The 16,294-nt window shown below is 46.2% G+C and overlaps 1 protein-coding gene across 20 annotated transcripts in view; it reads left to right on the top strand.

The window, feature by feature from the left end:
• The window catches only part of AMOTL1 (angiomotin like 1), a 199,060-nt gene that overhangs the window by 106,619 nt on the left and 76,147 nt on the right, over window positions 1–16,294 (top strand). For 9 of the 20 annotated variants that reach the window (XM_086338984.1, XM_086338987.1, XM_086338981.1 and 6 more), the window contains 3 exons: window positions 3,808–3,954; window positions 4,051–4,083; window positions 8,195–9,125. In XM_086338984.1, coding sequence (XP_086195110.1) covers window positions 3,808–3,954; window positions 4,051–4,083; window positions 8,195–9,125 — 1,111 coding nt within the window. The remainder of the gene's footprint in view (window positions 1–3,807; window positions 3,955–4,050; window positions 4,084–8,194; window positions 9,126–16,294) is intronic. The other 11 variants (XM_086338982.1, XM_086338985.1, XM_086338988.1 and 8 more) reach the window with 2 other exon arrangements.

Here is a 16,294-nt window from a genome sequence, read left to right as displayed (position 1 = left end):
ATCCTGAATGAACAGGAAGGGAAAGATTACGTGCTCGTGGGCCTGGGGTTGGTGTCTGTTTTTTGCCACGTAGCCCAGGAAGCTCGTTCAGAGCCTGTGATCCGTGTTACTGTCGTTTGCCCTTGTCTTCCCAGTGAGGGAAGGGAAGTAAAGTGATTCCTTTCCGGTGTGGCAGTACCCGCCCCGCCCCCAGCCCCGGGGGGATCTCTGGGCTCAGTGGAGTTATCATCCCTGGGCCTGTCTGTCCGTAGGGTCTGTCCTGATCATCTGCTCGGCCAGCCTTTTCTCTCGCCCTCTGAGAAGGGCAGAGTGGGAACAGGACTCAGTGTGGGGGCTGCCACATCTTAAATGACTGTCGGTGAGGAACTGAGATCCTGTCCTTCAGTCTCCATCAGTGCTTGTGTGTGTGTGTGCGTGTGTTCATGCACGAGTGTGAACTGCATTTGTTCTTTCCTAATACTGAACCTGCAGAAGAAATAGTGACAGGGGCACGTCTTTGATGCCCTCAGTGCTCATGCCCAGCATCCAGCCCTGCCATCTGCACAGCGCTCTGTGGCCTGGAGCCTTGGAGCTCGCTGCCACTTGACAGGCCATTGGATAAGGTGTGGAAAAACGATTTATACCAGTCTGGTGGTGATAGGAGCGACTTAATGCGGCGTTCTTGTTTTTTTTTCCCAATTTATTTTTGAAAAAAGTTTTTAACTGACATCTAGTTGATTTACAATGTTTTAATTTCTGCTATACAGCAAAGTGATTCAGGTATATATGTACATATATACACACACACACATTCTTTTTTTAATCATCTTCTCCATGATGATTCACTATTGAATGTAGTTCCCTGTGCTATGCAGTAGGACCTTGTTTATCCATTCTAGATGTAATAGTTTGCATCTGCTAATTTCAGCCTCCCACCCCACCCCTCCTCCAGCCCCCTCCCCCTTGCAGCCACAAGTCTGTTCTCTTTGTCTGTGACATTGTTTCTGTTCCATAGATGGGTTCATTTGTGTCTTATTTTAGATTCCACACATGATTGATATCATATGGTGTTTGTCTGTGACTTACTTCACTTAATATGATAATCTCTAGCTACATCCATGTGGCTGCAAATGGCATTGCTTTGTTCTTTTGATGGCTGAGTAGTATTCCATTGTCTACATGTACCATATCTTCTTTATCCATTCCTCTGTTGATGATGGACATTTAGGGTGTTTTCAGGTCTTGGCTGTTGTGAATAGTGCTTCTCTGAACACAGTGGTGCATGCATCTTTTTTAATTCAGAGTTTTGTCTGGATATATGCCCAGAGTGGGATTGCTGGAGCGCATGATAACTGGCATCCATGTCGAAAGCATGTATCCATACATACACACATCCCCTACACACTCCTTTATACACCCATCCAATATACATGTATATTCTTAGGTATGCCTCAATTTTATTGGCAGTTTGCTCTCTGTTATCACTTACAATTTGTAGTCAATCTGATAGTACAATTTGATAGTAGGGCCTGAAGTTGTAATCTGCCAGCATATGCCATTCCTGACCCAGAGAGAATACCACACTTAAAAAAAAAGTTGAATTGGAGTGTAATTGATTTACAATGTTGTGTTCCTTTCAGGTGTACAGTAAAGTGATACAGTTGTGTGTATATATATATTTTTTTTTTCCCAGATTCTTTTCCATTATAGCTTATTACAAGGTATTGGATACAGCTCCTTGTGCTGTATAGTTTGTCTACTGTTTATCTATTTTGTATATAATATATCGTTGTTTATCTACCTTATACACAGTGGTGTGTATCTGTCGCACTCTCTTCTCTTTGCTGAAGTGTGTGGGTCCTCACTGCCCTTGACGCTCATCTGGTGGGGGAGGGGCTGCGGGTACAGCAGGTGGGTTTGTGTTTTCCTGTTTCTTTTTCTGTGTACACTGTTCTCCTTCTGGCTTAGGGCTTCTCAACCGTGGCTGCGTATCAGAATCATACGAAGAGCTCTATGAAATGCAGATGCCCGGGTCCTATCCTGGGACGCTGACTGCCAGGTCCGGGTGAGGCTGGGATGCTGGCATTGGAGAGCTCCCCAGGGGATCCTCTCGGGCGGCCACGCTTGCTCTGCGAGGCTCTCCAACTTTCCACCAACATTTTCCACCTGTCTGCATTAGAAGCCAGCCTAGATTTGCCTTTGGATCCAGGCCATTGACGATTTCTAATTTTAACTTTCAACTTTGAGACTTACAGATGTAGAGGGTGAGGCCCAGAAGGGACTGAGTGTCTTTCCATGGTAGTCCCTGTGGATTGGCCAGAAAGAGAATGCTGACGGATGCTGTCAGAGGCGCTGAAACTGTCATTTTAGGCTGATCTTTATATAGTATGTCATTCATACTCAGATTATATTCAACCTTAAGCTCTAACTCACAACTGCATTATTTAACATCGTAAGGTAAATATTCTAGTCGTCCAAATCTTTTTTTCTCTTTTTCTCTGTAGTCTAGACATGCTTATGCTCCATGTGAAAAGAAAGATAGCTAATCACTTGGTCGTGTCTGACTCTCTGTGACCCCATAAACTGTAGCCTACTCTGTCCATGGAGTTCTCCAGGCAAGGATACTGGAGTGGGTAGCCTTTCGCTTCTCCAGGGGATCTTCTGAACCCAGGGATTGAACCCAGGTCTCCTGCATAGTGGGCAGACTCTTTACCGACTGAGCCACCAGGAAAGCCTTTTGCTACATGTGAGCACACGTTCAAATGTCATTTCATGGGTTGAGGGAGAGAAACTCAGGAAGAGGATGAGTAAATTTCCATCTTACAGCCTCTCGGAATAATTAGTTGCTTTGGCCTTATGGGAAATGGATAGATAACCATCCTAGCAAGAAATTTTGAATGACCCATTTGACGTGATGGCTGAAAAACCGTATTTTTTACTAATGGAATGATCTTGCAGGCAGGGATTTTAATTTTTTAAAAAAGCATGACTCTTTGCCCAGAGTAAACTAAATTACCTTTGCCAAAAAGAGCCTTCAACTTGGTGTGCATGGGGAGAGGTCAGTGCAGAGAGGGTGGAGCCTGGACTCCCCCCTCACACTGAGTGCTCCCACTCATCACACTGAGTGCTCCCTCAGTGTTTTTTGTGCTGTATCAGTGTCATGTCCTGGTACTTCATGTTCAATGACAGCAGGATTGAACCCAGTGTCACTTTTAATTGAAACAGGAAGCGTGTTCAGCTTTGTATGTGAAGCAGCCACGTGGGATCCGAAAGGCCAGTGCTGGGCAGAGGGCCAGAACCCATGACCCGGGCTCACACTGCCGCACAAGGCTCCAGAACCCCCAGAGTGGGGCCGATCGCTCTGTGCTGGGCTGCAACCAGCCCTTGCTAACACATGGTCTGGCAAAATGACCACTCCTCTCTGCATCTTCGAGATGCTCCAAGAGACAGCTGCTCTTTCCGTTTTAGTTTTCTCTGTCTGGCCTCCCCGCCCCCTTCCCTTTGACTGCTCCGAACCTGGTGGCTTGTCCAGCTCCACAGGGGACTTGATGTTTGTGGCTGCTGTTGCCACTGGCCTTGGAAATGAGTTGTGTGAAAAGGCCCCTGCCTTTGCTCAGTGTGTCTTGAAAATTATGATTATGACCTCACGGGTCATTGTGGTGGGTGCCAGACTTGTGATGATTCTGAATTGTTACTTTGGAATTTTATGAGTCAAAAAGACAGAGCTGCCCCTGCCAGTGGAGAGACTTGGGGGAGAATGGCTGGTGTGAGTCACATGGCGAGGAGGACTTCGTTGACACTGAAGTGCACTTTGCTCTCTGCCCCCAGGTCCCCCTCCGGCCTGTTACAGCCCCAGCAGTCCCGTCCAGATTCTGGAGGACCCCAGCTACTTTTTCCCAGACTTTCAGCTCTATCCTGGGAGGCATGAGGCATCTTTGACAGTGGAGGCAAACAGCAGCATCAGAGAAAAAGTCGGTGAGTTCTTTCACTGGCACTCATGTTGGAAAAGCGGAATGATTTTATGTTTTTCACTCTTCTGAATAATTTTTTCTCTATCCTCTTTTTAAAAAGCAACATATTGGATTACTGGTTGTTTCTTTATTGGTAGGTGCCTTATTTTTAATGTTTGCTTAACATTGTGCATGCGTGCATGCTGAGTTGCTTCAGCAGTGTCCAAGTCTTTGTAACCCTACGGACTGTAGCTGGCCAGGCTCCTCTGTCCATGAGATTCTTCAGGCAAGAACACTGGAGTGGGTTGCCATGCCCTCCTCCAGGGGATCTTCCTGACCCAGGGATTGAGCCTTTGTCTCCTGTGGCACTTGCATTGCAGGCGGATTCATTACTGCTGGTGTTAATAGACTGTTAATTATAATACGTGACTCACTCAACAGAGAGAGTTCCTGAGTAGCTAGGAACTTTTGAATTATACCACTGAGTGCTTAATTTTTCTCTAATTCCTAAATGTTCTTTTTTGTACTCTTTCCTAGAATCTTTCATTTCTTTTTTCTTCTCTGCTTTCATTTATACCTCTTTTTGCAGGTAATTCAGAAATTCAGAGAAATTCTAAACTATATTCGGAAAGGAACTGCTTCCTTTGTAAAAATTTCCTGGCTATTTTTAAGGGTTTATGAGATTGGTTACACCATGAAGGAATCTTCAAAACCACATTAAAGAAGGATCTTGAGGCTCTTGCCAGATGTGCTCATGAAAAGGAGATTCAGTTTCTGTGCCTAATGAGACCCCATTCCTTTTATTATTCATCCAAAAAATCATTTTCCTTTGGAAATACGTTTTTATTTGAATTTTTATCCATTTTTATTTGAAGTGTTGATTTTTTATTTGAATTTGCTTGTTCATTAAGCCCTGAGGGTAAGAACTGTCTTCTTTACTCTCCTAACCCAGCACCTGTCAGAATGCCTGAATATCACAGGCTGGCAGTTGGTATTTGTGGAGTGAGTGATGGCTCAACTCAACCCACGCTGTTAATTGCTTTCCTAGGATTGTGCATCACGTAGTACAGTTACTCAGCAGCTCATCTTGGGTGACTTTCAGTGGTCTGTTTTTGTTGTTGCAAAGTTCTAATTGCTGAACTTCGGGTTTATATCTCAGTTACTGTGCACGTTCTCTGAAAATGAGCAGTAAGTTTGAATTTACTCCACATACCATCCTGTGAAGTAGATATGAAGCCTGACCCCAGAGGAGAGAGAGGTTCAGAGAAACCAAGTAATTGCCTGAGCTCACGAGGGGTAGATCAGAGGTGAGCTTCAGGAACCAGTCTGTAGAGTTCTTTACTCTCTCGTTTTTTAAACCATTTTTTTAATTGAAGTATAGTTAATTTACAATGCTGTGTTAATTTCAAGTGTATAGTGAAGTGATTCAGTTATATCTATATATCTGTATATGTCGATTGTTTTTCAGATTTTTTTTCCATTATAGATTATTACAAGATATCAAATATAGTTCCCTGTGCTATGCAGTAGGTCCTTGTTTACTGATTTCATATATGAAAAGTGAAAGTGAAGTCGCTCAGTCATGTCCGACTCTTTGCGACCCTGTGGACGGTAGCCTACCAGGCTCTGCAGTCCATGGGATTTTCCAGGCAAGAATACTGGAGTGGGCTGCCATTTCCTTCTCCAGGGGATCTTCCCAACCCAGGGATTGAACCCAGGTCTTCTGCATTGCAGACAGACACTTTACCATCTCAGCCACTATAGTAGTGTGTATATATTAATCCCAAACTTCTAAGATATCTCCCACCCTCCAACAGTTCTTTCCTGAATGCCTTTTGTGTATTGTGGTAGTGTTCTAGACAGTGGGTTCACAGTATGTGATAAGACAAGACTGTCTGTTCCCTGGTGCTAGAGAATTCTAGTAGCGGAAGACAGGTAATAAATACACTGTTGATTGAAAGAGAAGGCCAGAGACAAGGCCAGATGTTAGGCTGTTCAGGACATTTAGCAACTGGTTAGGGGAGCTGGAACCTGGGGAATGGTTGAGATCATAGAAGCTGGGGCTGCAGTCTTTGCTGTTACAGAGACACTCAAAATGTCATCTACTGTCACCTTTTCTCATATTTTAATACCAAAAAGTATAAGAGGAATGTAGTCCTTAATAGCAGCCCCTGCTAAAAGAAGGTAGTAAACTCAGCTTATGTGTGTCTAGGTATATACACATATAGATGTGTGATTATGTGTGTATTTATATATCTTGTAAGAGTATCACACCACCTTCATTTTTTTTCTTATTTTACTATAAACTGAAAACCTAGCTTGGCACTTGATTAAATGTAAGGAGCAAAGGGGACTTCCCTGGCAGTCCAGTGGTTACGACTCCATGCTTCCAATGCAGGGGATGTGGATTTGACTGCTGGTTAGGGAACTAAGATCCCACATGCCATGTGGTGTGGCCAAATACATAGATAAATAAATTAATAAAGTACCTCTACATTTCAACAATTAAAAAAACCTTTAAAAAAATGGAGGGAGCAAAGGAAACAAAAGAGACAAAATTGTATCTGCACTTTGTATGTGGATGACTCTTTGATCATAGATGAGGATGCCATTTATCAGAAAAAAGGCAACTTTGGGGAAGAGAGACGGTTTGGGGGGAAATAATGTGTCCTTTGTATATATAAAAACACAGAACCATCACTGCTTGGAATTGTAGGGCTGAAGGCTACTTAGAGATGGGCTTGCTTAGCTCCCTGCTTTTACAGGTAAGGATTTTGAGCCCAAAGACAGCAAGTCTTATCAGTAGTAAGTAGTAGAATGTTTACTAGCCTATCACTATAAATATCCTCAATACACTCCTTCTGAGTACTTTTGTGAAAAGGCATAAATTATATATTTCATGGTACTCTTTTACTGGTTAAATGTTTGACACCCATTACAGGCAGGCACTAGGTTGCTTGTTGTTGTTGTTCAATTACTAAGTTGAATCCAACTCTTTGCAACCCCATAGACCACAGCACACCAGGCTTCCTTGTCCTTTACCATCTCCCAGAGTTAGCTCAAACTCATGTCCATTGAGTCCATGATACCATCCATCCATCTCATCCTCTGTCGTCCCCTTCTCCTCCTGCCTTCAGTCTTTCCCAGCATCAGGGTCTTTACTATGAGACAGCTCTTTGAATCAGGTGGCCAAAGGCCAAAGTATTGGAGCTTCAGCTTCAGCATCAGTCTTTTCATGGAATATTCAGGGTTGATTTCCTTCAGGATTAACTGGTTTGATCTCCTTGCAGTCCAAGGGACTCTCAGGAGTCTTCTCCAGCACCGCAGTTCAAAAGCATCAATTCTTCAGTGCTCAGCCTTCTTTGTGGTCCAGCTCTCACATCCATACATGACCACTGGAAAAACCGTAGAGTTGTATGCTAGGGAGACCCAGATGAGGAGCCATGATCTCTGCCTTTAAGATGTTCAAAGTCTTGTTTACATAAATAAGTGCCATCTGACACAACTTAGCAACTAAACAACAACTTGTGATGATCGGTCTTTGGGATTTATGACAACAGAATTTGGATGTTGGAGAAGGAGGGCTTAAGCCTGCTGGGCTGCAGCAGGAAGGGTTTTACTTAGAAGGCAGCTTTGGAGCCATCACTCAAAGCACATCTAGGAATTTCCCAAGAAGATGTAGTGAGATGCATCTTTCCAGGCAGAGGGATGAATGGGGACAAAGTCCTGGAGGCCAGAGAGAGCTAGCTTGTTTGGGAACTCTGTGTTCTTGGTGTGTTGCTGGAACTCGAACTCTCAGAGCAGTAGGGTGGGCCGTGGCTGGAGTGTTTGAAAAGTGGAGACGGCAAGTGTCGATTGCTTTCTGAGGACAGTTAGGAGAGAAGAGAGAAGAGAAACTGGGTGGCACTTAGAGGTTTACACTGGGCTGTGAGAAGGTGGTTTCTTTTTTTGTTGTTGTTCTGATTTTTTTTTTTTAAGATGGGAAAGACTGTTTATATGATGAAGAGAAGGGTCAGTGGAGAGCTTAAAGGGAGAGCTTGAAGGCCTGACCAAGGTCTAGAAGGAAGCAGGAGGTGAGGGAAGGGAGAGTGGGAGAGGCGCACTGAGCTGGAGAGATGCTCCCTGTGAGAAACTGCAGGGTAATGGGGGTGACGCGGTATTGGAACGCTTTAAATGCCTCTATCATTAGAAAGTTCATTATTCACAACATACACTGAGACCTGTACGGAACAGCCTGACACGTTTTTCCCATGTTTATCTTCCAGTTGAGGATCCTCTCTGTAAGTTCCACCCTCCGAACTTCCCGAGGATCCCAGAGGTGGAGATGAGAGGTTCCGAGGATGCGGCAGCTGGAACAGTGTTACAGCGGCTGATCCAGGAGCAACTGCGCTATGGCACCCCGACCGAGAACATGAACTTGCTGGCCATTCAGCACCAGGCCACAGGGAGCGCAGGGCCAGCCCACCCCACCAACTTTTCTTCCACGGAAAACCTCGCTCAAGAAGACCCACAAATGGTCTACCAGTCAGCACGCCAGGAACCGCAGGGTCAGGAACACCAGGTGGACAACACGGTGATGGAGAAACAGGTGCGGTCCGCGCAGCCTCAGCAGAACAACGAGGAGCTGCCCACGTACGAGGAGGCCAAGGCGCAGTCCCAGTTTTTCCGGGGACAGCAGCCGCCGCCGCCGCCGCCACAGCAGCAACCGGGGGCCGTGGGGCACAGCTACTACATGGCTGGGGGCGCCAGTCAGAAGGCCCGGACTGAGGGCAGGCCGACGGTGAACCGCGCCAACAGCGGACAGGCGCACAAGGACGAGGCGCTGAAGGAGCTCAAGCAGGGCCACGTCCGCTCTCTCAGCGAAAGGATCATGCAGCTGTCGCTGGAGAGGAACGGCGCCAAGCAGCACCTCCCTGGCCCCGGGAACGGAAAGGCGTTCAAGGCTGGAGGGGGGCCCTCCCCAGCCCAGCCTGCAGCCAAGCTGCTGGACCCCCGAGGTCCTCCACCCGAGTACCCCTTCAAGACCAAGCAGATGGTGTCCCCGGTCAGCAAGACCCAGGAGCATGGACTGTTCTACAGTGACCAGCACCCCGGGCTCCTCCACGAGATGGTCAAGCCTTACCCTGCGCCCCAGCCTGCGAGGACAGAAGTGGCCGTCCTGAGGTACCAGCCACCCCCAGAGTACGGGGTGACGAGGTGATTATCAAGCCTAGATAATTTTAAAAAATTTGTTCTTTTAATTGAAGTATAGTTGATAGATAATATTATTACTATTTTGCAGATGTACAATAGAGCGATGCATAATTTTTAAAGATTATGCCCCATCTATAGTTATTATAAAATATTGGCTATATTCCCCATGTCTTACAGTGTATCCTTGTAGCCTGTTTTATAGCCAGTAGTTTGTTTTATAGCTAATAGCTATAATAGTTTTATAGCTAACAGCCTGTTTTATAGCTAATAGCTAATAGTTTGTTCCTCTTAATCCCCTACCCCTACACTGCCCCTCCTCCTTCCCTTCTCCCCACTGGTCACCACTAGTTTGTTCCCTGTATGCCTGAGTCTGCTTCTTTTATATCACATTCACTGGTTTGTTGTATTTTTTAGGTTCCACATATTAGTGATATCAAACAGTACTTGTCTTTCTCTGCCTGACCTATTTCAGTTAGCAGATTGCCCTCCAAGCCCATCTGTGTAGCTGCAAATGGCAAACCTTCATTCTTTAATGTGACTGAGTGGTATTCCGTCATGTGTATCTATCACATCTTCTTTATCCATTGATCAGTTGATGATACTTGTGTTGCTTCCCTATCTTCTGTGAAGTTGCATCATCTGTGAATACACGATTCTTGATCTGTGCCCTTTGAACACTTTTGCATACGTGTGTGCTCAGTTGCTCAGTTGTGTCCAGCTCTTTGCAACCCTGTGAACTGTAGCCCGTCAGGCTCCTCTGTCCATGGGATTTTTTCAAGCAAGAATATTGGAGTGGGTTGCCATTTTTTCCTCCAGGAGATCTTCCCAACACAAGGATGGAACCTGTGTCTCTTGCATTAGCAGGCAGATTCTCTACTATTGAGCCACCTAGAATGCTGCTGTGAATACTGAGATGCATGTGTCTTTCTGAATTAATGTTTTTATATACCCAGGAGTGGAATTGCTGGGTCATAAGGTAGTTCTGTTTTTAGTTTTTTGAGAAACCTTCATACTGTTTTCCACAGTAAGCCTAGTGGTTTCACTCATGGTTTTAGCTCTCATTATTTTCAAGGCATATTAGGTTTTTGTCATCAGTTTGGTTTTTTTTGGTCTGTGCACAATATTTAGTAAGCAGAGTTTTGGCCAAAATATATAGAGTGAAACAGAATAGAGGTCAACTGGGGATTTTCTCCAGGTGTTCCCGAAGGCAGGTAGGGATTTCTGAGTTTGGGGTGGAGCCTCCATTGCACGCTGTCCCTGGGGAGCTTGGCCCAGTGGGCTAGAGGAGCAGTGGTTTTCCTGGCTGGCTTTTTGGAGAGTGTCCAAACTCCTGGAACATGTTATTACCATGGGGTTTTATAGAGTCTTTCTTCATTGTAGATTTTAAAGGAAAATGTAGTCTGAATTCTAGAACAGAGGAGCTAAAGAGACCTAGAGATCATATAGCCTCACCCCTTTATTCAACAGAAAAGTGAAAGTATTAGTTGCTCAGTCGTGTCCAACTCAGGCAATGGCACCCCACTGCATTACTCTTGCCTGGAAAATTCCATGGACAGAGGAGCCTGGTAGGCTGCAGTCCATGGGGTTGATAAAAGTCAGACACGACTGAGCGACTTCACTTTCACTTTTCACTTTCCTGCATTGGAGAAGAAAATAGTAACCCACTCCAGTGTTCTTGCCTGGAGAATCCCAGGGACGGGGGAGCCTGGTGGGCTGCTGTCTATGGGGTCGCACAGAGTCGGACACGACTGAAGCGACTTAGCAGCAGCAGCAGCAGACTGTAGCACACCAGGCTCCTCTGTCCATGGGATTCTTCAGACAAGAATACTGGAGTGGGTTGCCATGCCCTTCTCCTGGGGATCTTCCTGACCCAGGGATTGAACCCAGGTCTCCTGCATTGCAGGCAGATTCTTTTACCATTTGAGCCACCAGGGAAGAAGCTCTGTTTATTCAAGAGATGAGAAACTCAGTTCCTGCAGTACTCAACTCTGAGGCAACTGGAGTGAGGCTCAGGTATCCTGACTGTCAAAACCATTTCCTTCCATCGCCCTAATTGCTCCGACTGATGGATTCAACAACACTTCCCACATTTGTAGTCTGTATAGCCCTGTACTCAGTTCAGAAATAAAGATACAGTTTCCACCGTTAAGGTCCTCCCAGCATCGTCTCAGGGAAGCCAGCACCTGAACAGATCCTTGGGCTGCAGGGTGCCGTTTTAGGATAGAAAGGTGCAGAGAGCATTCGGGAACCGGAGAGAGTGGTATGACTCACAGCTGAAGGGCCTGGGGAGAGCTGCACAGAGGAGGTGACCTTTGAGTTGGGTCTTGAAGAAGAAATCAGAGCTGTGGGGTAGAGGTGAAGTAGCAGGAGGTACTATGCAGGACTATGCAGGGGAAAGGCCATTTCTTCAGACCAGAGCTTAGGGGGTTTTGTCTGGCATGAGCTGCAGTCATGCAGAGCCGTGGCGGTGTAGGAAGTGGCAGAAAGTGTGTTTGGACAAGGAAATTGAGACCAGTTGATGAGGATCTTTGAGTGTCATACTAAAGAGTTTAGAATTTATTCAGAAACAATTGCAAGAACCAGTGTTTTTCAGTAAAGACTGTGTTGATGTTTACTAGGCTGATTTTAATGGCAGCAAAGGATGAATTAGAGGAAGGGGAACCTAGAGGCCATGAAGACCATCAGAGATGAGGTGAGTTGTGTCCAGATAAGACTTGGAGAGAGTAGCCCAGCTTTGAGGCCATAGGTATGGAAGAGCATTATATGCTAAGAGAAATAGAGCTGACATCATTTAATGATTGATTAGATATGGACACTGTGGGAAATAAGTCAGTTGGAAAGCAAACTTTCAGGAGAGAAGTTGGCTCTGGAGACCCATTTGGAAATTGCTGGAGTTTAGATGTTTCTGAGCTTGCTTTGCCTGGGGAGACTGTGGAGCATAAGAGAAGACAAGTGGGTCACTGTCTGTTATGGCTTTGTCTTCATTCTTGCCAGAGGTTTCTTTTTTATCAGATTCTAAGTCAAATGAGCTGAGATTTTCCTGAGTGACCCCAATGGCTGGGTGCAGGGCCTACTTTGGCTGTACATCTTCTGAATAGAGAGTGACTGGGCCTTGGCAGAGTGAGCTGGCCTGTCACTCACTTGGCAGCTGCTGACCCGTTTCCCTGCCTTCGGTGGCAGTGGCAGTTTTGAAGCAATGTACCGACAGGCAGGCCCCTGACAGGCAGCAGGACGCAGCGGACACAGTGTGACCCCACCAGGGTATCCAAGTGCAGCCTGGGAGAGCTCTTGTTCTCACCCTTTTATGATTCCTTAAGCCAAGGAGAAATTGAAATTTAAAAGCTATTAGGTTTGAAGAGGAAAAATATATCTTCAAATTTCTGGTTATTAGCACATTGATTTGCCAGAGATAAATAATCCATGGTACTTGCTTGGAAAATCCCATGGGCGGAGGAGCCTGGTGCACTGCAGTCCATGGGGTCGATAAAAGTCGGACATGACTGAGCAACTTCACTCTCACTTTTCACTTTCATGCATTGGAGAAGGAAATGGCAACCCACTCCAGTGTTCTTGCCTGGAGAATCCCAGGGACAGGGGAGCCTGGTCGGCTGCCATCTATGGGGTCGCACAGAGTCGGACACAACTGAAGTGACTTAGCAGACTTAGCAGACTGATTGCAGAATCATATCAGAGTTTGGGTTGTGACAGTTCACTTTTTTTTTTCTTAATCATTTAACTCTGTGTCTAGAGCTTGATCAAAAGTAGAAATATCCTTAGTCTCCTTACTCCTCTTGGGCTTTATTCTTGGTTACGTGGCAGGGCATAAAGGGGTCTTGCTGCTTTTTATCATTTGGCAGTAGGTATGCTGTGAGTGGAAGATAGGAAGGGGGAGGAGGAAGCTATTCCTGGAGGGCTGCCCAGGTATTTGTGGGTGGTGTCATGTGTTTCGATGTGATGACGTCAGAAAGAAGAAGCAATGCCTGAAGGATTTGAGCTGGTTGCCGGGCTTGGCAGCTGGGTCCACATGACACATCAAAATGGCCTAGAAGATGTAACAGACAGACTATTGAGGCTCAGCCCCAGAGCTACAAGGTGGCTTTGTGAGCCTGGCCACAGCTCGCCAGCATGGCTCCCCCAGGGCAGCCTTTGGCCAGCAGGGTAAACAGAGTTGCGTCCACACCAGCCCTGCTTCAGACACATTCAGTGTGGCCTGAGCTCTAAGGACTGGATCTGAAGCTCAGCACGGTGTGATGTTCAAGCTATCTTTGACCAAAAGAAGAGCCATTGCGTGTGTGCTCAGCCATTTCTGACTCTGCAGCCCTGTGAGCTGCAGCCCGCCAGGCTCCTCTGTCCATGGGATTCTCCAGGCAAGAATACTGGGGTGGGTTGCCATGCCCTCCTGCAGGGGACCTTCCCGACCCAGGGATTGAACCTGTGCCTCGGCCGGCTCTTGCAATGGCAGGCGAGTTCTTTCCCACTCAGCCACCTGGGAAGCCCAGAGAAGAGCAGGTCTCCCTTTAACTTCACTGTCACCTTTCCTTGTGCTTAACAGGTTATCAGTTTGTCATTAATGGTGATGGTTTGGGAAGCTGCCGGTTGTTGGGTCAGTGCCTCATGGACGACCCTTGAGTCAGGGAGGCGTTTGTCTGAGATCACTGGGCTCATGTTCTAGCCTCAAGCTGCAAAGACAGCCCCAGTATGTTGTGGATATTCAGAGCTCTCACCCCATCCATCACACACTATCAAGACTTCACTGCTTTTTGTCTAGAGATGGAAAGGTCTAAAGAGCACAGAGCTTAGGATGAGTAAGAATCTGGAGTTCTTGTCTCCATTACTGATTTACCATAGCTTACGAATTCTCTCACCTGCTCTGATCCGCGGACCATGGGAGATGTGTAGCAGGTCTCTTCTTGTGGGAAACCCCGTGGAGAGACCACCGGTCAAGGCCTCCTTGACTTTCATCAGTTCAGTTCAGTTGCTCCGTCGTGTCCGATTCTTCAAGACCCCATGGACCACAACACACCAGACCTGCCCATCACCAGCTCCTGGAGTTTAGTCAAACTCATGTCCCTTGAGTCAGTGATGCCATCTAGTGATCTCATCCTCTGTTGTCCCCTTCTCCTCCCTCCTTCACTCTTTCCCAGCATCAGGGTCTTTGCAAATGAGTCAGCTCTTCACATCAGGTGGCCAAAGTATTGGAGCCTCAGCATCAGTCCTTACAATGAATGTTCAGGATTGATTTCCTTTAGGACTGACTGGTCTGTCCCGTTAATGGAAGTGAAGGCACGAATGAATACTGGGGAACTAGATCTCACACACCACAGCTAAGTTTGCATTCTGCAACTAAAGATTCCAAATGCCACCACAAAGATCCCCCAAATAAATATTAAAAAAGAGATGACATCAGAGCCAGTGGTGCCATGGATCCTGTTCCATAGAACATGCTTGCTTCGTCTCTTCACAGGCCAGCCATCCTTCCCATCAGTTCAGGGGGCTCGTGGTTTCCTGCGTTCATGGAGGGACCCTGTGGTGTGCTCAGCCTCCCAAATCATGCATGTTTTCCTTAGAATATTCACTATGAATTTTCCTCTAGAAAAACCTCCTGGTTTGGTTTTATTTAGCACAGAGTCAAAGTTCCGGATGCTCTCTGATGCTCAGGTGCTTCAGTTGTGTCCAACTTTCTGCGACCCCATGGACTATAGCCCTCCAGGCTCCTCCGTCTCTGGGATTCTCCAGGCAAGAATACTGGAGTGGATTGCCGTGCCCTCCTCCAGGGGACCCTCCCGACCCAGGGATGGATCCTGGGTCTCCTGCACTGCAGGTGGATTCTTCACTGTCTGAGCCACCAGGGAAGCCCCATGCTCCCTGGGAACGTGTCAGACAATGCAGCGGGGAGAGGGGGAGCAAAGAGGAGAGTCCTGGAGCCCATGTGGCTGATTAGAGAGAAACCGTGCCTCTTGCCAGGAACCCACGCCGACCCAGCGGTGTGGCCAGAGTGCAACAAGCCTGAGAATTCGGGCTGAAGAGCAGCTTTACTCTGGGTGGGTGTGAGGTCTCAAATGTGCTGTGTAGTACAACAGAGAATGTTCAGTGGCCCCCTCTCACTCTGAGTTGGAAATGGCTGGAGGAGGAAGGGGGATTGTCCGAGTGAGTGTGTTTCCAAAGTGCTGATTTGCAGTGTAGATAGTTAACGAAAATGAATTGCTATGTGGCATTAAAAGGTGAGCCAGACCCAAAGCTTATGGATTAACCACCACGCGTTGCTCTGAACAAAAAATGAGGCCAGGGAGTGTTTTTTTAAATCCCACCAGCTAAACATGTGTTTTGAATACCAGAATTAAAATTTACGAGTTTGTACAATTTTTAAGCTGAATTGTGGCTGGGTGAGCCAAGTAAAATGCCCTGTTTATTGTGAGGAGCGGCTCTGCGGTGTGGGAATTTGAAAAGGCTGGGGTCAAGTTTAGGTTGCTTTCTCAGGAAATGTAACACAACTCCAGCTGCAGTGCATTAAATGCATGGCTTCTCCAAACAAGAGGATCATCCATATGCATCCTGCCTAGCAATAGTTTGGGTCTTAGTTTACCCAAGAGTCTAGACTCAGCCTGAACACTTAAGAGTCCTGTGTTGCACCACCAAAGGGATCCAGGTGGGAAGGCTGTGGGTTTGGGGAAAGAAGTTTTGAGCCCTTTTAAGTCCTGGCTCTTCCACTTTGTAGCAAATTGCTTAAGTTCTCAGGGCCTCAGCTTCCTTATCTGCAATTTGTTGTAGCTGATGTTTCCTAAAAGTAACTGATTTTCTCTTACACCAATGAAACACTTTCATTATCAAAAATCTAGTAATATAGATAACTCCCACTTCCCCACTCCCTAAAAAATGGTAAAGAAGGGAAACAGAAATTGCCTGCAGTTCCATTATCCAGCCAAAACTACTCTAAAATACTCTGTTCACTGTTGCTTTCACAGTCAGAAAGTATAAGAAAATACTCTAAATTGGAAACCTCTAGGTAAATAAGAGGTATTTTTACTGAGGGAGAAGTCTTAAAATTTGAACCTTGCCATTTGTTCTTTTCACCTCATTTTAACATTATTTTGTCATGTTCACTTCCTCTGATTATTAAAATAACAGTGCTGATTTTTGACTTATCTCTATTTTCTAATTTTTCTATAAGTGAA

The sequence above is a fragment of the Bos grunniens genome, chromosome 15, assembly GCF_055505025.1.
Source record: "Bos grunniens cultivar Pamir isolate PY7600 chromosome 15, Bosgru_T2T1.0, whole genome shotgun sequence".
Lineage (NCBI taxonomy): Eukaryota > Metazoa > Chordata > Mammalia > Artiodactyla > Bovidae > Bos > Bos grunniens.
The sequence above is the reverse complement of the archived record's forward strand: the minus strand, read 5'-3'. Positions and strand labels throughout refer to the sequence as shown.